General features: G+C 51.8%; 2 protein-coding genes across 4 annotated transcripts; both read right to left on the bottom strand.

Moving 5' to 3' along the window:
* Nucleotides 1-867: 867 nt before the first annotated feature.
* Nucleotides 868-15,012, bottom strand: SLBP (stem-loop histone mRNA binding protein). Its single transcript, XM_087434788.1, is given in 9 exon segments — nucleotides 868-1,809; nucleotides 4,793-4,874; nucleotides 6,026-6,175; nucleotides 7,172-7,309; nucleotides 7,581-7,640; nucleotides 10,156-10,260; nucleotides 14,716-14,832; nucleotides 14,941-14,970; nucleotides 14,972-15,012. Coding segments are annotated over 9 exon segments (825 nt in total). The 5' UTR covers nucleotides 14,998-15,012; the 3' UTR covers nucleotides 868-1,692.
* A 1,247-nt stretch (nucleotides 15,013-16,259) lies between these two features.
* On the bottom strand, nucleotides 16,260-21,994 carry TMEM129 (transmembrane protein 129, E3 ubiquitin ligase). Of its 3 annotated transcripts, XM_004432213.3 has the most exons (4): nucleotides 21,133-21,989; nucleotides 18,882-19,356; nucleotides 18,011-18,170; nucleotides 16,260-17,882 (listed from the first exon to the last, which is right to left on the bottom strand). In XM_004432213.3, the coding sequence occupies exons 1-4, from the start codon at nucleotides 21,845-21,847 to the stop codon at nucleotides 17,634-17,636; spliced, it is 1,599 nt and encodes a 532-aa protein (XP_004432270.2). In that variant the 5' UTR covers nucleotides 21,848-21,989; the 3' UTR covers nucleotides 16,260-17,633. The 3 variants fall into 3 exon arrangements, with proteins under 3 accessions (XP_004432270.2, XP_087290913.1, XP_087290912.1); XM_087434787.1 differs by lacking the exon at nucleotides 16,260-17,882 and having other exon boundaries at nucleotides 18,019-18,262; nucleotides 21,133-21,994; XM_087434786.1 differs by lacking the exon at nucleotides 16,260-17,882 and having other exon boundaries at nucleotides 18,019-18,289; nucleotides 21,133-21,994.
* Nucleotides 21,995-22,070: the final 76 nt, after the last annotated feature.

Consider the following 22,070-nt stretch of genomic DNA (forward strand, 5'->3'; position numbering starts at 1 on the left):
CAAAAAATGGCCACCTCCCAGCACCCAGTTACTCCCCATGCCCCACACCCTTCTCTACTCTTATCTTTTAACCTGACAGCATGTGTACTGTCTTCCGTCCCCACTGGTGTGTGACCGCAGACCTTGGGACACTCCGTCTCCTCCATGTCCCCAGTGACTACCAGACTGCCTGACGTAGTACGAGCTCAACAAACGTGTTAAGTAAGCAAGAAAGGGTGTCTGCCCTTTCAAAACACCTTAAACTAAGCTGCCAAAGCTCACCCTTTGCTTGAAGCAAGTTCAGCATCACTTCTGAGGGAGCAGCCTTGAGGTGTGTGGCCGTGGCTGTGGGCTGGTGGCAATATCCGCAGGAGAGCTGCGAGGGTCCAAGTGTATGACTATGGAAGACACACCATGGGCAGGGCAGGCCCCTCAGGACCCAGGTCCAATGCTCACTCTGCTCCAGGGTAGACCGTGCAGCCCTGGTGTCTCAGGAGACGGGGAAAGGCCCTGTCACCCCAGTTGCTCAATAGGCATCAAACCTAGGTCCCTGGCTTCCTGTGAGTCTGCTAGGCACACACTTTCTTCAACCAGGAGACCCTGGGTCTAAGGAAAGCACACACTAAATGTGGCTGGGCCCCACACCGACACGAGATCTGGATCTGGCTCCAGGCTGACCAAGATCCCACATCAGAGCTCCAAACCTATCAAATGAGGTCCTCCTCACAGGGTGGGGTGGGGTTGAACCAGTCTGGGTCATGATTCTTTTACCACCGTGTACCATCCTCTCCAGTGCCACATGATAAGGTCAGATGCTTACTCGAATCCTCCAAACACAAGAATTATCGTGGCAGTTGGCCTATCTGGCAATGTAATAAATCAGTTAAAGAAGGTTCTTTTCTTTTTATTTTTGCAATGTCATTCCATACAAAAGCGATAGAAACATAACAGTCTTAACAAGAAGTTTACAATTGAATATTTGAACAGAAACCTGTACACATTATCATTTACAGCAATTTTACATGGTAAATTAACTGATTGTAAAAAAAAAAGTTCTTACTAAATCCTTCTGCTGCCTTAACTCTTGGAGAATTATAGGTAGAAGGCCGACTTAGTGCTATTTACAAGTACCAAATTAAGACTGTATAACTTACATAAAATCCATTAACTTAGCTCAATTTAATACCTTTGACTATTCAGTGCTCTGTCTGAGGAAAACAACCCATCTAGACATACTGACAAAAGCCAAAAATTAAGTTTCCATAAAGATACTAAAGGTATCTGATTCTGAGAATACTTTAAAGAAAGCTGATGCTAGTTTGGTCCCATGAACATATGGTTAAACGCAAACCAGCCATCTGACAAGTGGGAACTTAATGTCTAAAATACTCATGGAACACCAGTTAAAGTATGCTTGGTCAGGCTAACTTAAAAGATGGTAGGGATTAAGCAATTAAGTTTGTTGCAAGATTGCTTCAGGTTAAATTTTGCTTGGATTTAGTTCCATTTACAAGTTAAAACATGCAAAATACACTCACTATACATAAAATTAATGTTTCTTAAGAAAATAAGGCAAGAATAACAATTCACCGTGAGATAATGAACTATTAACAGAAACCATCCAGTTAACAATGTACGACGCATGCTTAGCTGGCCCTCCACCTGGACAGGTGGAGGCGACTCTTGCTTTCAGTGGCCTCCAGGTGGCACCAGTTAGCTCATGGCTGGGAAGTCTTTCAAGGGTTCAGTTAGACAAGCTTCCAAATCAAACTCGTCTCCCACTTGGCAGTCCACATGTCTAACTTTGGTGGGTGTGCCCGAGTACACATCCTAGAAAACAGAAGCATAGGTCATGGCTAGTTCCACAGACATACGGGTGGAACTGAGCACAAAGCTGCTAACTCCTACCGAAGGAGCGAATGCCTCTTCCTATGCCCAGAGTACTATAGGACTAAGACTGATCATCACCAGCAAAGGTCTATGAATGCTGGAACACTCACGACAGAGAATTCAAAACAATTAGCTAATTAAAATTCAAAGATAACATCAAACTTTATTTCAGCTAGATGTGTCAAACTCTACCCACCAAACACCGCCCCTCACCCTCCACAATGAGAAGCCAATTGACCCTTTAAGGCCTCTGAGCCACAGCCATTCAACTGGAACAGGAGCTGCTGTGTGGACCAGATGCACACCACCATCCTCTGGGACTCGTGAAGCAGAATCACATCAAACCACTGAGCACCCGCTCACCCACTGAGGAAGATCTGCCTCAGCTCTAGCACTGGGGCCACGCCCACCTCACCTCAAAAACGGGAGCCACTTCCTACACCACACAACTTCTGGGAATCACGTGAGAGAATGCACGTCAAAGTCTGTGCATTCACTTGTAATCGGGAGGGATCCTAATGATTATACTGCCAAAGGGACTGTATGTACTATTTACGAGGCCCTGTATAAAAACACGTACACCTTTTATAAGCAGAGAAGGAATGTTAAAAGGCTAGGCAAAACTGAACAGTGACTCTCAAGACAGGAGGTGACAGTGTTTAATATGTTTCTGGATTGCTTTAATGAACAGGTTTTGCTTTTTTCATTAAAAAAGTTTAACTGAGGGCCGGCCCCGTGGCTTAGCGGTTAAGTGCGTGCGCTCCACTGCTGGCAGCCCAGGTTCGGATCCCGGGCGCACACCGACGCACAGCTTCTCCGGCCATGCTGAGGCCGCGTCCCACATACAGCGACTAGAAGGATGTGCAGCTATGACATACAACTATCTACTGGGGTTTTGGGGGAAAAAAATAAATAAATAAAAAAGTTTAACTGAAAGGTCTCATATTCAAATGTTAGTTTACCACTTACGGAGTTTAAACCAGATGAAGTATGTTTATACCAACTAAAACCCAAGTTTTAAATGAATGTTTAAAGAAATTTCCTATTTTTAGAATAGCGAAATCTGGTTGATACCCCTCCAATCATGTTATAAATTTAACATCACCAACAGTGGGACAAACTGATCTCCACTGTCATACTCTTGCTCCTATTGTTCATCCTGAATCTAATCTTTAAGGAAACAATACGACAACTCCCAATTGAGGAACATTCTGCTTTACAAAAGCTAGCCTGAACTCCTCAAAAAAAAACACAATGTCATGGGGGGAGAGGCAGGAAAACTATTCTAAGCTAAAGGAAATTTAAGAGACACGGCCCTTTAAACATGTAATCCGTGATTAAATTTTGGATCAAAAAAGACCTGTAAAAAGGACATTATTGGGACAACTGACAAACCTGAATATGGACTGTTTATTAGACAGCAGTGCTTTATCAGTGTTACATTTCTTGGGCACAATAATTATACTGTGGCTGTGTGCAGTAGTTTAGCGGTGAAGCTTGCTTCTGAGTGGTTAAGGAACACACACCGCAACAGACGGTCTGTCCACTAGGTGTCCGTTGCACTAAACATGTTTGCGCCCAGCCTTCTCTTCTCCCTCCTGCACATCCAGCCATCTCTGAGCCCCACCTCTCCTTGGCTGCCCCCAGGACCTCCCACCAGGACCCCCGTCTCTAATCTTCATCGTCTGGCTCCCTGTATGCACCTGTGCAGTCTCTTCTCCCCTCCCTGGTCCCCTAGGCCTGCGCATCTCCCTCTAACTTCTGATACTGCAAGGGGCACGTACAGAATCTGTTTCTTGAGATGGGACAAGGCTTACTCTTAATCCACACTAAGGATACAACCTGCTGAGATCTTCATGGGTTTCTTTTTAGTCATGCCTATGTGTAAATATCCACAAAACCGGTCATCCTCTCATTAAATATCCTCTTTTTACTTACCCCAACAATTCTCCCATGTCACTAGTCTTCGAAACCAATCTGTAACAGTTGTATTCCCTATGACAGTAACATAATTTTACCACTCCCCTACCGCTGGACATTTATGTTACTTCTAACCTCTCAGTAACATACTGTCAGCAACAAAAGAGTGTGTGGTGTGCAGATGGTCCACAAGACTGGAAGGACACGTACCAGGCTTAGCAGGGGTGACACAGATTAAAGGATGGCAGGAAAACACAACTATAAACCTTTATATGCTTCTGAACCATTCGAACACAGTACAAGATGATCTTATATAAAGCATGAGTACTTCACAACAAATATTTATGTTTTCTAGTTTTTAACCTATTTTTTCACTGAACATGCTGGATATTTCCATATGCAAATATTGGGGTGGTCTCTTTTATAAAAGGATCCTTTTATTGTAAACTGCTGATGTGTATTTGCTTGTACACATGCAGAAAAGTCTGGAAGATCGTGCATCCAATAACTACAGAATTGGAGACGATACAATTTTGTATATTGCTTTTAATCTTTTAGGTTTTTTCTCAAAAACATGTAATTTTTTAAATTGGCAAATGTAAGGAAAACTCCTGGGCCCAAAGCATTCCTTTATATAATACAGTTAGCAGATGATTCCTATACTAGCAATTCACCAGCACAAATTGTATACAGCCTAAAATTAATGCCAGTGACATCGCCTGTGTAGACGCTGGAACCAGAGGGGAAAAAGCTTTTTACCTGTAAATGAAAACGGTAGGAGTGATTAGTTGGATCGAACCAAAAACCTAAATTAAGGCCACTACCTAGGAACTCCATCAAATCTGGTATTTCAACGACGTAAGAAAGGGGGTAAGGAGCCCCTTTTTCATAAGCATTAGAATCAAACTTCAGCTTAAACTTCAGTTTATAAAGTGGCATATGTTGTCAACAATTAATATGAAGCACCTCATGTTATGAGACAGAACCAAGGAAAGGTACTTACGAAGTTATCCTGAGAGCTCACTTGGGACTCGGAGCTGCTTTCCACAGATTCCATCTCCATTTCCCCGAGGTCTACAGGATGTCTGCAAAGTCAAACAGGCATGTCAGTCACCACTTGACAAAGCCAGGAGACACGGGATACAGGGAAGTCCTCCAAGTCTGTCCATCGACACAGGTAACACCAACACCAGGCTGCCCTGTGAGGAAACTGACAGGTGTCTCCTCTGCTCTGAGGGACGGGACAGCTTTCGGTGACTCTCCACGTGCCACACCTAAACCCTGCGTGTCATCGCAGAGGCCAAGCTGGAAGGCAGTTACTGCAGGCGAAAACATTTGCCTGATTCAGAGCACACCACAACTAGCCCATTCTCAACTGTGGAGAAACTACTTATACACATCCACGAGCATCCTTCTAAGTAGAAGCATCAATAATAAGACCAATTTTGGGGGGGGATGAACACTGCAACAAACCATAGTACACATCATCACTCATTTTCCCAATTTTCTCCTCATAAAGAGAATGGGACAATAGTGTCACACTGGAAAAAAATCGGTATGACATCTGTGAGGCCAAATTTGTAAAACGATGTTAGGAACTGCTTCCAAAAGGACAGTTTCTAATAAGTTTCCCCAGCACAAAGCATTATTTGTTGAATGAATAAACACGTCTCTGAGGGAGGGAGAGGCTCAGGTCAAGAGAGGAGACGAGAAAGAACCACACAGAGGGAGCCAAGTGCAAGACTATTCTCCCTACCTCCCTGTTTAACTGGCATCCCAACCGTGTGGCAAAAATTCAGGCCTGAGATCTTTCCAACTAGGCACAAATTTAAAAACCAATAGGGAAAAGATAAAAGCCTTCCTTCATTAAAAAAAGAACTTTCATTTCACAGTTCAACATAAATTACTCCAATACTTTTTAGAATATTTATCTTAAAAAACAACAAAAACCCACTTATTTCTAGGTTTATTAAGCTCTATTGTTTCTAGCTACAAAAAGTAAATTGAATCCAGAAAGCACACTCCTCCCTGTAGCCTATCCCAGAGCCCACCCATCCAGCTTTACACACTTGTGCACAGAGAAAACGGACATGAAGTTGTGACAACTGCCTGCTCTGCTCCCTTAGAATTCCCAGGAGGACTTCATACCACAATAACCTGCCACACAAGTGACAGACCTACTTCAGTCACTGCACGACTCACAGAAGTAGAGGACAAGAATGCAATGAAAACATACATTTCTTGCGAATCACATCCTCCTTCAGCTGGAGGATCCCAAAAATGCAGAGCCACCTTCCAGAGTTTGATTTGCTGGTCCCACGATCGTCGACTATACTTCTTAAATTTGTTGGGGGTCTTGGGATGAATGCCAGGCTGTCGAAGGTGTCTGTGGGAGAGAGGAAGATTACCCTAGCACACGCCATTCACATTTATACATTAGCTTGAAGATTAACCAAACTGTGAGATTAGTGTTATTAAAAAGTTCTCGGGGCCGGCCCCATGGCTTAGCGGTTAAGTGCTTGCACTCCGCTACTGACAGCCCAGGTTCGGATCCCAGGCGCGCACCAACACACCGCTTCTCCGGCCGTGCTGAGGCCACACACAGCAACTAGAAAGACGTGGAGTTATGACATACAACTATCTACTGGGGCTTTGGGGAAAAAAAAAAGAGGAGGATTGGCAACAGAAGTTAGCTCAGAGCCGGTCTTCCTCAGCAAAAAAAAGAGGATTAGCATGGATGTTAGCTCAGGGCTGATCTTCCTCACAAATAAATAAATAAATAAATAAATAAATAAATAAATAAATAAATAAATAAATAAAAAAGTTCTCAATCAACTGATATTCTACAAAACGAGCAAAGTCATGTATAAAAAAGCACTACCTCTTTGACTCTACTATTCTTTTGCAATCTGTGCTCCACAAAAGTACAATTGAATCCCAGTTCTGTCAAGAAGCTGATGTACTCTCTAAAACTTTCTCTGCACCCTTCTGTGTGTGTGAGGAAGCAGGATAGGCAAGAGCCTGCTTCCTGTGCAAAATGGGGCAATGCTCATTTTTTTCTCCAGTAAGATCTTTACAATATGTGACTTAAACTTGACTGTTTTCCCATCACATATTGTAATAACTTTCCATTTACAAGACTGCTATGAGTCCTGAGAAATATTACCTAACATTCTAAATTATGAAAATGTTATTTTTATCTTCATGTCCTTGGTTTTTCAGTCACCAATCCATTCTTTATTTACACAAGCTCCTGAAAGTCATTAATAAACAGTTCTTAGCAGGTGTGAACTATTCCCAGAATCAGATTTACCATACAAGCAACTCTTTAGACTGCAATGCCACAAGACTTGATCAAGACATGCCAATGAGACAAGACTACCTTGGGACTTCTTTAATATAGCGATCATAGGCAATGGTATTCTTTCCATAGTTGATCTGTTTCTGTCTTCTCATCAGGACACTTTCATCTGTCTCTAAGTCGGCTGGCACTGAAGACACAGACTCCTTCGAATCAGAACTGAAGAAAATGAAATTAACAACAGAATAAGCCTCACAATTAAGATCATTATGAAAGAAAATGTTGAAACAATAATGAAGGAGTATTTGTCCTCTAGATTCCAACCCATATTAACCCCAGAACAGTCTACAATCTTTGTACACAGGGGAATTTAGTACATGATACAATATTTCAAATCAGTGAAGAACAGACTAATCAGTCAGTAAGTGCTATTGAGACAGTCAGTATCTCACGTTCACAATTAGAAAAGAAACATTTACATGGCATTTACCTTCCTGATGATGATTTTCTCTCTCTTCCAAAATCATTTATGAGGAGTTTTCTTTTATATCTGACAACAAAATAAATGTTGCTGTTTTTAAAAAGCTATAAAAAACTTAACACTTAATGCTTTTAGAGCTAAAAGATAGCCACAAGGAATAAAGCCTTCTTCCTGAACAGTGTGGTCTGGGTAAATGGATTAGAGTAACAGCATGTTGTTTCTTTTACAGTCACGTGTTGCATAATGATGTTTTGGTCAACAACAGATCACATATATGACTGTGGTCCCATTAGATTAGTACCATGTAATCTAGGTGTGTAGTAGGCTATACCATCTAGACTGTTTAAGTACAGACTATGATGTTCACACAATGACAAAATCACCTAACAATGCATTTCTCAAAACGTTAAGTGACACATGACTGTATTTTCAACCTCACTCAGTCACTTCCTTTTATAAAAAGATAAAGGTTATTTGCCAAGATCATATGAAGTGCTTAAAGCAACCAGGTTCTGACAGAAAACTCCTACGTCAATGCCCTCAGGTACCAGTGTACGTAACGCAGAGGTTCTCTAGGCCGAAGAAACCGCTAAGTTTCAGTTCAAGTAGTGCGATCCAAACAACAGAGAGATTTACACCCTCAAAACCCTGCAGCCTTTTGAAAAAAATAAACATAAGTTGAAATAAAAAATGTTTATTTATAATACCACAATTACTTACTAATGGGACATGTGTGCCTGTTGGGCACTGCTCACCTTCTCCAATCTTGGAAAGAGACTGAACACCCCCAGCCCATCTCGTTCCTCATGGATTTCACAAGGCATTTGCTTTCTATCACAGCAACTACCAAAACCCAGCTTTGCCAAGGTATGTCACCAAAACAAGCACAGTGCAAGCTAACAGTGAAACCATGAACCATCTCAAGCTGGAAGTTCATGTAAGTGTCTAAAAGATGTCACAGATCACTGTGTCTCCTTCAAAAATCTCCAATTCTCGCCCTTCTCTCACATTTGCTGTGGCATCCCAGTGCAGTCTGGACACCAGAAGGTAAGGAACTTATTTATTTCCTGTGTATCTAGAATAGCATTGATAATATACCATCCTGTGAGAACTGAGAAACTAGTCCCTCAAATCATTTTCTGTAGGGCTTCATGGTCTCTGGGACCTCACTGAAAAAGACTGGCTTCAGGTACGAGAAACCTATCTTCAAATTTTCAGACAGCTGGTGTGTAGTGCGTGTTATCCTCCTTGAAGTATAGTGAGCTCAATTCTCACACCCCTCTTCCTGGTGGGAAGTAAAGCAGACCACGGTCTTCAGCAGGTCAAATCACCTGGGTCTTACTAAAAGCAGCAGCTTTCCATCAGAAAGGATGTGATCAACAGAGTGACCCAAAACAGAGCAGGCCTATTTTGCAAAGTAGGACAATTTTCAGAGACAAATGAGGAAGAAAAGAGGGGTCAGGACAGATAGGTATATGGAAAGTGGTTATAAGCCTTGTGAGCAGAACACAGAAAATGCATAGACCAAGTCAAACATCCTCACTTCACAGTTGAGAAAATCAAGATCCAGGTAAATAAAACTCAATCAAAACACTGGAGCCCATGTGTCAACTCCCAGTCCACTTTTTCTATCCAGGTGTACTACCCACCCACACACATACATTTGATGCCTAGAAGAAATTAAGTGGCCCCTTGAGTGGTCATAACCAACCCCCATGTGTGCCTGTGCCTTTCCAAAGGAGGCAGGTATAAATACTACCACCTACAGCAGAGATGGAGCAGGCAGTCTGGCCCTGCCTCCCTGCTGACACTGAGGACACATTTTCTCATCCGAATTAAGAACTAACCAAGTCGGTTCAACATACTTCAACTAATTATGAGCCACAATATTTTAACTCAAAGTTCATTCAGCTGGGTTGGATGGCATCTATCAAATGGGAGAAAAGCCTAAAAAATACAAGAATGTAATCGAGGGAGATAAGCAGTGGTTACGGCTGTATCATCTGAACTGTAATGAGTCAAGGAAGTGGCTTGGAGTTGGTGAGAACTTGGATACGAGAACTTGGATACACACAACAACTTTGGGTACAACTACAAGGGGTTCACCGACCCCAAGTTAGGGAGCCCTTCCAGCGCTCTGGCATTTCCGAGCTGTTACCTGAGCCAGGTATCAGTTAAGAGTGTGCTCTGAGTAGAGCACCTCCCCGCGCTTTGCTGGGGTGGGAGCACCCAGCACGGTAGGTTAGAGCACATCACGGTAGCTCTCCGCAACCCAGCAGTACCACCTCCCACCCACCGCCATCTCGAAAGGACAATCACTAAGAAAGGGGTCCTCAAACTTCAGTGCGCACACTCATCTCTGGAAGGATTCTTAAAACATGGCTGGGCCCCAAGTGGAGTTTCCCATTCAGGAGGCCTGGGGTGGGGCCTGAGAATCTGCATTTCTAAGAAGTTCCCAGGAGCTGCTGACGTTGCTGGTCTGGGGACCAGACCTTCAAGAACTACTGCTCTAAGACAAACCTCGAATTTAATATATAATTAAAAACACCAGGGATAACATTTCAAAGTGATCTGAAATGTATACCTTGCAATTTCTTTGTTAACTCTGGTCCTCATCTCGTCTTCTTCAACTGCACTTGCCCAATCTGAACATCTAGAACTGGGCTTAGGGCCTTCAGGAGTGGTAAAGCTGCAATAAAATGAAAATGCACACTGGAACCATGACACATACTTTCAGTTTCCTTTCAAATCATACATCAAGAAACGTTCAGAGATTGTTTGAAGAGTGCTAAGGGAATAGGCTCTGGGGTAATCTCTGCTCCGTAACTTATTAGCTCACTGAGTTTGGGCAATTCACTGAAAGCCTCTCTGGGCTTCATTCAATAAACTACTTCTGTGCACCCACCATGTGCCGGCGTTGGCTAAATCATGAAGACACAGTCCACTGGGGGGAAAGGCAGACAAAGTCAATGAGATTTCATCAGCACCAAAAAAGGTGCCTAATACAACTTGTTCTTTTATTTTCAAAATGAGAAGTTATTTTTTTCAGGATTTTAAAAAAGATTTCAGATAACACACATTAAATGCTATTTATGTATTAAATAGTGGCTACTATTTATTTCTAGAGGCACACAATTAATGATTCAGAATATATCATGTTGTAATTAAAACGGGGGGGGGTAAGAATATACATCAGAGTCCTTACTGCATTAGGACTTAGTCTACTGGTACAGGTACCTCCTCACCAAAGTTGGGTTCAATTTAATCTAGGAGCTCAGTTTTATCTAGAGCTCAAGGAAATCCTTAGTCAACATCAGGCAACTTGAAACGTAAGGCTTGATGCCAAGAATTCTAGCACTCAGAATTGCTGGTATGTCTGTTATTTAGAGATTAAATGTAAACTTATATCTTTATCTTTCCTCAATTTTCTATTGGCCACCACTGGTGTATCAGAACTAGGCACTAACTTCAACTGCTACAGTAAGCAACCTTATATTTTCCAGCTACCAAATGGCATGCCTTGAAAATGCAATTGCAGTAGCAAATGAATAATCCTTTTATATAATTATCATTTCTTCCCTTATGGTTACCCCACCCAGAGAAACTCAAATTGGATTTCTAAAAGTAAATTTCCAGAGTCGAAAACTAGTTGGCAGTCTGAAAGCAAATTAATGAACCAAAGGCTAAACTGACTCAATAAATTGTGTTGCAGATACAGAGGAGAACCGAATGCAGGCCTGTCCATGGATGGACATCAACATCCTCCCTAGGTTTCACGAGGTTCAGGTCTGGGTCTCCCAGCACGACAGATTCCTAAACTTTTACAAGGTGCTTACAAACAAGCTTTTGCAACATCTCGTATTTCCTAGTATAATAGACAATACTTTTGGTGGAACTAAAACCCATTTCTTAGATTAGGCAGATTATATTCACCAACCTACCCTAACCTAGAACAAGAGTACTTTTGGGGAAATTGCTCAAACGGAAAACAACTATTTTACACACTGAACCAACCTCCCTCCAAAGGGACCACTTCTTGGACACCGTGATGGAGGTGTAGCTGGCTCTACTCAGCAGGTACCTGCATGCGTTCCCCACTCATCACAAGGGATTGCAGGGAGAAAAGTATTATGCACAGAGCAAACAGCAGGTGCAAAGGGCCTAGGACACGAGCATTCCTGCCATGTTAGAATAAGGAGGCCCAGGTGGCTGACTGGTGAGCTAGAGGAGTACTTGTGGGGATACAAAGGACTTTTAAGGCAATATAAGGATTTAACATTTTATCTTCAGATAATGGGAGACCACTGGAGGACTCAGAACTCCATCTCAATGACAATGTTTGATTACCTTCTCTTCACATCTATCCCCAGGGCTGTCTAGGCCCTCTCCTACACTCACACCTCCTCCCAGATAATCTCACCTAGTCTCAATCTTTAAAAGCCATCCATATATGCTGATAACTCACATTTATATGCTGATAATTCACATCTGTGCCTAACAGGAGTGGTCTCCTCCATTAAGACTCTTAGACCCCATTAATTTCTTCATATCTTCTCTTGCTCGTCTGAGAAGTTTCTTAAGCCTATCCACTGATTCCTTCCCCGTGCCAGGTCTGCTCCATCCCCATTCCCTTCATCTTGGCAAATGGTTCCACAAGCAACAAAGGTGTTTAGGCCTAAAAAACTGGAGTCATCCATGACTCCTCTCTGCACCCCCCAACCCAACAGCAAGTACTACGAGTCCTGCTTTAAAAAGTCCATCCTGAGAGGGCAGCCCGGTGGCGTAGCGGTTAAGTGCGCACACTTCGCGGCTGGCAGCCTGGGTTCGGATCCCGGGCGTGCACCGACGCACCACTTGTCAAGCCATGCTGAGGCGGCGTCCCATATAAAGTGGAGGAAGATGGGCACGGATGTTAGCCTAGGGCCAGTCTTCCTCAGCAAAAAGAGGAGGATTGGCAGATGTTAGCTCAGGGCTGATCTTCCTCACAAAAAAAAAAAAAAAAAAAAGTCTAACCTGAACCATACCTTTTTCACCACTCCCTTCACCTGAACTTAGCTGCCCCTGCCCTCGTCCCTCTCTAGTCAGTCCCAAAGAGGCCAAATATGTCCCCACCTGAGGGCCTTGGCAGGCGAATCCTCACAGGGACCACCTCCCATTTCGTCCCAGTCACCAAACGTAAGGTCCCTCAACCGAGGCCTTCAATGCCCATGGGCTCCGAACAGCACGCTAACCTTCACCACCATGATCCCCTGCTTCTTTCTTCAGCCACTCGGTGTCCCTCTGAAATACCTTGTCTGACTTGCTGACCCACCCACATTAGCGTACAGACACAACAAAAATGGAAATCTCATTTGGTAGGTGTCTTGACCTCCCCAACACCCTGACCAACCTAGAAAATGCTCAAGTAAACACATAAATGCCGCAACAAAGGCTCATCAGAATGGAAGTACCTAGGGAGCACGAGGATGGAAAGACAGATCTGGAGCTTAAATCTGGGTTTGCATCCTGGCGTCCACCTTTGGTGACTCTGGTAAGATACCTAACTTCTCTAAGTCGACTGTTAAGAATGAACCTGACTAGGGACCGGCCCCGTGGCTTAGCAGTTAAGTGCACACGCTCCGCTGCTGGCGGCCCGGGTTCGGATCCCAGGCGCACACGGATGCACCACTTCTCCGGTCATGCTGAGGCGGCGTCCCACGTACAGCAACTAGAAGGCTGTACAACTATGACATACAACTATCTACTGCGGCTTTGAAGGAAAAATAAAAGTTTAAAAAAAAAAAAAAAAAAGAATGAACCTGACTAGCTACATTAGAATATTCTAAGTTTACAGTAGCTCATGATGCTGTCCCTGGAACATAGTAGGGCTCACTCACTGAGATTGAGACCCGTATTTGTTGACACCCATCACTGGGATACATCACGGGATCCTCAAGTACCTCACAGACACGTCGTGGCACACAAGCACCTTACCTAGTTAAGCGTGGTGAGGCACAGGCACCTTAACTATTCACGTGTGGTAAGGCATATGCACCTTAACTAGTCAAGTGTTGTGAAGCATAGATGCCACGACTAGTCAAGCATTGTGAGGCATAGGCGCCTTAACTAGCCAAGTATGGTGAGATATAGGTGCCTCAACTAGTCAGGTGTGGTGACCCCTAAGTGCCTTAACTAACCCAGCACTGTGAGGCACAGGTGACTTAACTAGTCATTGCATGACCTACAGGAGCCATAGCTAATCAAGTGTTGTGAGACATAGGCACCTTAACTAATCGGGGTGGTGACCCACAGGCCTTAGCTAGTCAGAGGAGTGACCCACAGGCGCCTTGACTAGCCAGGAGGATGACCCACAGGCCTTGACCTAGTCAGGGTGGTAACCCACAAGCCTTGACTGATCGGGGTGGTGACCCACAGGCGCCTTGACTAATCTGGGACGTGACCCACAGGCTGTGACTACTCAAGAGAAGTGACCCACAGGCGCCTTGACTAGTCAGGGGAGTGATACACAGGCACCCTGACTAGTCTGGTGGTGACCCACAGGCCTTGACTAGTTAGGGAAGGGGTGTACGTGTGACCCACAGGCCTTAACTAGTAGGGAGGAGGTGGCCCACAGGTCTTGACTAGCTGGGGTGGTGACCCACAGCTTCTGACTAGTTAGGGAAGAGGTGTACGTGTGACCCACAAGCACCTTGACTAGTCGGGAAGGGGGTGACCCACCAGCCGTGACTAGTCTGCTGGTGACCCACAGGCCTTGACTAGTCGGGAGGTGGGTGACCCACAGGCCTTGACTAGTCTGCTGGTGACCCACAGGCCTTGACTAATCGGGAGGCGAGGCTGGTGACCCACAGGCCTTGACTAGTGGGGAGGGAGATGATCCACAGGACTTGACTAGTCGGGAGGGGGGTGACCCCCAGGCCGTGACTAGTCGGAAGGGGGTTGACCCCCAGGCCGGGACTAGTCGGGAGGGAGCTGACCCCCAGGCCGGGACTAGTCGGGAGGGGGTGACCCACAGGCCGACACTGCTCCAAGGCCCAATGCCCGCCTCCCCCGCCCGCGGCGGCCCGAGGGAGCCCCGCCGGGCATCGCCTGACCCCTCGCCGGCCGGGCCGGGGCGGAGCCCGCGCACGAGCCGGGCCGGGCCCACCTGTCGGGTCTGCGGTCGCCCGCCGGCCTCGCGGGGCCCTCGGCGTCCTCCGGCTTCCTGCGCCTCCCGTCGGCTCTGCGCTTCCGGCCGAGGCTCCATCTCGCGGGGGGCGGCGGGCTGCCGACGAGAGGCCGCGTCAGGGGCGGACGGGCCCCGAGGCCCCGCCCGGCCCCGACCCCCGCCCGGCCCCGCCCGGACGCCCCCCGGCGCGCGGCCCGGCCTCACCTGGCGTCGCCGTCGCAGCGGCTCCCGCACCGCGGGGCTTCGCGGCCGGCAGGCCATGGCGCGCGCGGGCCGAGGCGGGGCGCGGGGTCCGGGCGCGGGCGACAGCCTCCTCGCGGCGCCGGCGCTGACAGACTGCGCGCGCCCCGCCCCGGCCGCCTTTATGCGCCGCGGGCCCCGCCCCCAGCGCCCGCGCGCCGGGCCGGGCGCGACCATCGGCCACCGCGGGGGAGGCGCCGCCGCGCGCCTCGCGGGCGGCCCGGGCCGGGGCGACCGCAGCCCCGACGCCGCCGCTGGAAGGCGGAGGGCCGTCCGCCGGGGACGGAGGGGAGGCCGAGAGAAGCGGGCCCCGCCGGCGTGAGGCGGCCGCGCCTTCGCGGGCGGGGGAGGGGTATTGGCGGGAGATTCGGTCGCGCGCGCCGCGGGCGTTAGGAAGGGGCGGGCTCCGATTGGCTGGCCCGGCGGGGCGGTCTCCGCGCTGGCGGGAACCGGGAACCCGGAAGGGGAGGCAGGCGAGCAGCGTCGGGTCGCGCGCAGCGCTGTCTCTTCAGCTTCGGCCGGAACTTGTTCGCGCGGAGATGCCCGCGCCGCGAGCTCCGTCAGTTCTCACCCCCGCGGCTTCCGGCGCCGCCTCCCACGCTGACACCGCGATCTCCGGGGCCCCGCCCCCGCATCCCCGGGCCCCTGGCCCGGCCTCATGCCGTCAAATGCTAACGTGTGCAGAAGAGAGGAGACGAGGCCCCGAGTGGCAAGAATCAAACACTGAAGCCGCAGAGAACTCGAGTCCGCCCGTCGTGTTTCAGCCCGTTATATGCACCACTTTCCTGAAAACGTTCGGGTCTGGCAGCGACGTGGGGGCAGCGAGCGCGCTGTCGAGGAGCTCCCCCGGCCGAGATCCCGGGCGGCCGGGTGTGGCTGCCCTCCTAGGCCACCCAGGCCACCCGGCACCTCAGGGGACACGGCCGCGAGCACGGGGCCGGAGGCCTCAACCAGCAGGCCCCGCACCCGCGGGCTCCTGCATCCTGAGCGCTGCTCACGGACCCCGCCCCCAGAGCCCTGGCCACTGCCCCTTCACCGGAACACCAGGCCCAGGCCCAGGCCCAGTGCGCCCACTCCCGCAGGTGCCCCAGAAATGGGCTTCTTGAGACGCCGGCCCCAGCTAGGAAATTAGCAGGGAACTTCCTGGAGCACCCGTCTCCCTTCTGGTTCTGAACAGAACGCACACGTTGAAGTGGGCACGACACTGCCACTTCTAAGTTGGCTTTTCCTCTTTACGAAAGCTCGAATATCAGAAAACCAAAATATTCCGTTTGGAGATAATATAAAGTTCAGACTAACATTTTATTAAATATGTATTGCTTTGCTGCAATAGGTGTATCTTCATAAAACTAAATAACTCTTTTGTACTAAAAATTACCGCAGACCCAGCCCTCCCTTGGCAGCACCCAAAACTCCAAGCTGAAGCTGGGGGTGGCGCCTGGCTGGCCCCTCTGACAGCCTTCATCTGCTGAGCACCCTGCGGGCACACAAATCTGGGCCTTCTCCGCTCCCAACTCCCTGGGGTTCAGTGCAGCCTTGGGCAATCCAGGCCAGCCGGGTCCATCAGCCCTGCTTAGGATGGCCAGGTTTAGAGTGCTTAAGGCCACAGGTTTCAGGGCTCCAAGCAAGGGCCCCTCCAGCAGCCACATATGTCAGCGCTGGGGACTGGCACTGCCCTCCCCTGGCCAACTGTGCCACCAGGAATTGGGAAGACACCTGTCCACACCTTGACCACTGGGCATGTCCCCTCCTGAAACAGATGGACCCTGGGGGGCTGTGGCCAGCCCTGCGCTGTGTCCCAACAGGCTTGTTGTCTGGATGTAGGCTGTCTCAGTGGCACTTGATCTTCAGCTCAATACCCACGCTCAGCCAAGAGTCTGAGGCTTGGCCTTTCCCTGAACCCATGGGGGCAGCAGCAGATGTAAGTGCACGCCCCTCCAGGAGTGGGTGGCTCTCAGAAACACACAGGAAGGGAGCAGCAGCTGAGAGCAGCCAGCCCTTCCCCCAGCCCCTGAGGGGAAGCCCAGGATCTCCCTGGGGAGAGAGCAACCCCTTGGCTGGCTGCAGCCACTGGGAAGCTCTAGGCAGTGCTCTCACCCGGGAGCAGTACCCCAGGTCTCCCCCTCCACCTGCAAGCTCTGCCTGAGTGCTCAGAGCAGCCTCTGGGGCGGGGGGCGCGAACACCACAGGGCCAGCAGCAGGCTTGGGGACAGAAGCAGGAAGAAAGGCTTCGGCCAAATCTTAGAGGAATCTAGATCTAAGAGTAACTGAGGAGCAGGTGTGCTCCGTAAAAATAAGGCAAATGGCTCACGTTAGACACACTGGGACCTCCCAGAAGACAGCTCAGGAGGCCCAGAATGCTCTGGATATGGGCCCAAGGCTGTGTTCTCTGTGCCCAGCACAGCCCCACCCAGAGAAACGGGAGTGAAGGAAGCAGAGGTACTCAAGACCTTCCTTGCTGCCAGTGCCAGGACCTCAGCTGGAACTTCCTTTCCAAACAGGAGCCCTTGCACTTCCACAGCCTCAGAGCAGAGGCAAGTTGCCCGCTGGGAGAAGAACTCTGGGCCTGGGAGCCTGGCTGCTCCCCAAGGCAGTTGTGGGGACCCTGGCAGGGCTGGCCTGGACCAAGGCTGCTCCCTTGCCAGGGCCTGGCCAGCTCAGCGCACGGCGCACACATCCAGGATGCAGAAACGCGCACGGCAGGTGGGGCAGGGCACGCGGCTGGCCAGCCAGGTGTCAGGGTGCTGCGGGTCCTGGCGGCTGGCGAACCACTTGCCCATGCAGGTGAGACACCACATGGGGCGGCAGTAGCACTGCTGGCACTCGCCCTCAGCTGCCTCCTGGCACGTCTTCACCAGCTTCACACTGGCACGAGTCTGCATGCAGCCAATGCAGGCCTCCAGCTCCTGCAGGTGGGCCAAGGGGATCACGGGGAGCCTGGCCAGATGACCCCATGGGGCCCCCCACCACCCCAGGGACCTGGCCCATAGGAGCTGGGCTATGGGACCCCGCCCACCCCTGCCCAGCCCCCCACCTGGCTGCTGGGAACCGAGTAGGCCGGGTTGACCGCCACCAGGGAGGCAAACGTCTCCAGGAACAGGTCACCCAGGCTCTGGTGGATGACCACGTTGGCCGCGCTGCGGATGGGCGCCCGGAGCTTCTCACACAGCTCGCCGTACTCCGTGGAGTTCAGCCTGCAGGGAGGCGGGGCTGCTGGGCTGGAGCCGCTGGACTGAGGCCCCTCGGCAGGGCAGGACCATCATTTCCCGGCAGCCTGACACGGATCCTGGGGCAGGTGGCAGGGAGGCCAAGGCTGTGCCCCGAGGGTGACCAGGGCACCACAAACACACAGAACATGGGGACTCAGGCACAGCCCAGCTGTCCGATGAAAACCAGCCAACAGAGATGGCCCTGAGGCCAGAGCCCATGGACCCAGCACTGCCCACCTGACCCCACTGGCTGCAGGGAGAGACAAAAGGCAGGCCAACTGCAGCTGAAACACAGCAAGGCTGGCCCTCAGCAGGCCCAAAACGTGTCTCAAGAGCTCAGCTGGAATGGGACACAAGACCTCAGCTAGAACCCAGACCTCAGAGCTGAGGCAGCCACCAAGCCTCCATCCTGTACAGCCACCAAGTGTCCCCAACATGCTCCCCAAAGAAGCTGAAAAGGCAGATTCAGAGAAGAGCTTGGACAAACAGAGAGGAAAGGGTACTTGTGGGGCACAAGGGGGGCAAGGGATGAGGGGGCCAGGGAGGGGCCTGGGGGGTGCAGTGGGGGCTCTGAGGGGGAGGCACTGGAGGGATGGCTGCAGGGGCTGCTCCACACATCATCGCCTCCCGGGGGACACAAAGACTGGAACCTGTGCACTGGCTGGCTCACCCCCACCTGACCTCGGGCATGCCTACCGGATGTCGAAGGCCCGCACGGCAGGGCTGGCACTGGCCACGCGGATGGTGAGGAGCTGCACCGGCAAGTTGGAGTCCGGCGAGAGCTCGTGCTGCTGCGACTGCGTCACCGTCAGATGCACGTCCTGCTGCTGGGCCACATACACGCAGTACGTGGTCACCTTCATCACCCAGGTGTCTGTCACGATCACACGGGCTCCCGGTGCCCCCGTGGCAAACTTGTCGATCCGCCGGAACTCGGTGTTGACAGAGGAAGCAACGGCCCGCCAGTCCGACTGCGGAAGGGCGTAGAGGGCCAGGGTACGGGCCAGTGGGTGGCGGGCCCACCGGTCCCGGGACCAGTAATAGATCAGGGTGCAGGTGACAGTCGGCAGGGTGACCACCAGCAGGAGGAAGAGCTGCCAGGCCTCTGGGGCCCGGCTCGGAGAGTAGAGCTGCTTTTCTGAGGCTGCGAAGCACATGCCTACGTAGTAGCCTGCAAGCAACAGAGTGAGTCTCAGCAAAGGTCGGGACTGCCAGGCCACTGTCCTCCCCCAGTGAGGGCCACAGTGCTGTCCCTGTACCTCCTAGGGAAGTTCCTCTCGTCCCCAACCCTGGGCCTGGCCCTCTGTCCTGGTCAGCTCCCAGGGCGAGGCCAGGGCACCCAGAGCAGGTGAACCTCACTTGCCTCCACGCTGGCCCAAATCAGCCTTGGCCCAGACAGTGACCCCATAAAAAAGGGAAAAACGTTTTTAATTTGCTACTTTGATTTTACACAACATAAGAATACTGAAAAGAACTAGAAAAACAACAAATGCAATGATCTGGTGTCACCAGATGCACAGCTGCCCTCCACAGAGTGGGATCTTGGCCTCTTGACCCCACCCCTCTGAGTGTGACCCATCCCAGGGCTGGGACATCGTGTGCCAGACGATGGGGGCTGTCACAAGAACACAGGAGCCAGCTCCGGGCCCCTGCTGGCCAGATTGAGGCCACTTTGCACTCAAAATGAATAACGCAGATAGCAATGGGGTGCAGTGGCAGCTATGAGATCACAAAAATAATGATATGTTTGCTGTTGGCGAAATCACTACATTTTAAGATAATTTATCATGTAGCGACAAATATGACTCAAAGTTTCCCAAAAAAGGCATTTCAAAACAAGTTGGAAAACAAAACAAGACCCTGTGTCCAGCCACAAGGCCAGGCTCCACCTCCTCCTCTGGGTGTGGCCTCCTGGAATCACTCTGCTCCCTAAGTCCTGATGTCCCTGCCCCTCCTCGGATGGTGGCCCAGCCCCCCACGGGCTCCAGGAAGCTGGAGGGCAGCTCCAGGGCAGAAGCCAACCCGCCACCCTCAGGGGAGCCCAGGCCCCAGGCCGCATGCTCCTCACCTGGGCACGGGGCTAATGGGCTGCCCTGCTCACAGGGAGCTGGGTGCTCTGTGGAGGCAGCCAGGCGGTTACCGCAACACCACGCAGAGCAACCACCCGGCCCATAAGACATGGGCCACCAACTCACCACGCCAGCTCCCTCCCCATCCCGGCGTGGGCTCCACTCGGCGCGCCGTCCCCGCAGGCAGGCAGCCCCCATGCACCGGCCGGCCTCACCCCAGGCCACTCCTGCCGCTCCCCACACTGGCCAGGCTGCTGCGCGCCTGCCAGGTTGACACTCCTCCGTGTCCACAGAGCTGCAGGCAGGGCCACCGCCCCTGCCCTCCCAGACCTGCTTCCGCCTGCGTGTTCTCCGGACCCCCGCCTGCTCCCCCACTCTCCAGCCAGTCCCCCGTCCACCCAGCTGACACCCCGACCCCCAGAGCCCAGCTAGCCCCCGAGTCACTGCCCAGCACGGCCCCTGGGCAACTTCGGAGCGGGCCGGCCACACACATGCCTTCCCCGGCCTCCGCACATGTAACAACCCCGCCTGGCGTCGCTACCTCGGCCTGCCCTTCCCACGCCCACTGTCCAAGGCCTGGGGCAGGGCCACCTTGTTCCCCAGACCCCCGCCCTCAGACCCTTCTCCGGGGCACTGCCCCCCACCCCATGTGACCGCTCGCGCCTGCCCCGGCGGGCGAGCATCCCCCCGGGGTCCGAGCCTGCTCTTCTGCTCCCTGCGAGCGGCCGGGCGGGCGGACGCAGCCTCGCTCTCGGGGTCGGCCGCTTCTCCCCGAGCGCCCTCCCCGACTCTCCGAGACAGGTGACCCTGCGGCCCGGCAGCCTCTGGAGCCCGCAGCGCGGCCGCCTCCGCCCCCCGAGCGGGCCCCGCCGGCGCACCGAGCGGCAGCAGCGAGTGGCACAGCAGCGTGGCAGCCGTGCGGCGCAGGTGGTAGGGCACGAAGGCGGCGTCCTCGCTGCCCAGCCAGCCCGACAGCAGGTTCTGCACCGTGAGCCCGGCCGAGTGGAACTCGGTGGGCGTGAACACGAAGCACACGGCGAACACCAGGTAGGCCAGCGTGAACGTGACCTCCGGGCTGTCCATCGCGCCGCCGCCGGGAACCGTCGGCGAGACCCGCCGCCCCCGGCGCGGGGAACAGGCCCGAGCTTCCCGGTCCGGTGGGCGCGGGGCACCCTGGGAGATGGGGCCCGCGAAGCCGTTTGGTAGATAGAGTCCTCGCCTGCGGGGCACTCTGGAAAACCGGAGTTCCCGTGGAGCACTCTGGGAGACGACGTCTTCGCCCGCGGGGCACTCTGGGAAATGGGATTTCCCGTGGAGCACTCTGGGAGACGAGGTCTTCGCCCGCGGGGCACTCTGGGAATGGGAGTTCCCCCGCCCGCGGAGCACTCTGGGAGATGGAGTCCCACCGTCAAGCCGGCGCAGGACGCTGTGAGAAATCGAGCCCCGTGGGGCACTACGGGACATGGAGTTCCCGCTTTCCGCACATGACCCGAAGTCGTGAGCTGCCGCGACAATCCTCGCGAAGGTTCGGCTCCTCCTCACGACCCGGCCTGGGGGCGGCGCTACACCTGGTCCTATTTTACAGCTGGGCATACCGAAGCCCGGGCGAGCGGCTCTCAGGCTCCGGCCTTTCCGCCCAGTCTACCGTCCGTAGCAGAACACGAGATGCCCAAGCGACAGCAGGCCCCGCAGTCACCGTCTGCCTGCGAGCACCCCTGACCCTCCACCCGTCGGCAACGCGCGGCTCCCGAGGACTTCCGGCGCGCGCTGCGCCCAGCGTGCTCCCCTCCCCGGAAGCGGTACCGCCGGCGCGCGG

Source organism: Ceratotherium simum, chromosome 8, assembly GCF_057802395.1.
Source record: "Ceratotherium simum simum isolate JZ-2026a chromosome 8, ASM5780239v1, whole genome shotgun sequence".
NCBI classification, from domain to species: Eukaryota; Metazoa; Chordata; class Mammalia; order Perissodactyla; family Rhinocerotidae; genus Ceratotherium; species Ceratotherium simum.

What these genes read in the sequence shown, in the direction of transcription:
- TMEM129 (XM_004432213.3), bottom strand. Translation starts at nt 21,847, where the DNA reads ATGCCCAGCTGTAAAATAGGACCAGGTGTAGCGCCGCCCCCAGGCCGG. An exon ending in CCACTCGCTGCTGCCGCTCG is followed by an intron (nt 19,357 to 21,132) that starts GTGCGCCGGCGG and finishes TGTTGCTTGCAG; the next exon opens with GCTACTACGTAGGCATGTGC. An exon ending in ACTCGGTTCCCAGCAGCCAG is followed by an intron (nt 17,883 to 18,010) that starts GTGGGGGGCTGG and finishes GCCCACCTGCAG; the next exon opens with GAGCTGGAGGCCTGCATTGG.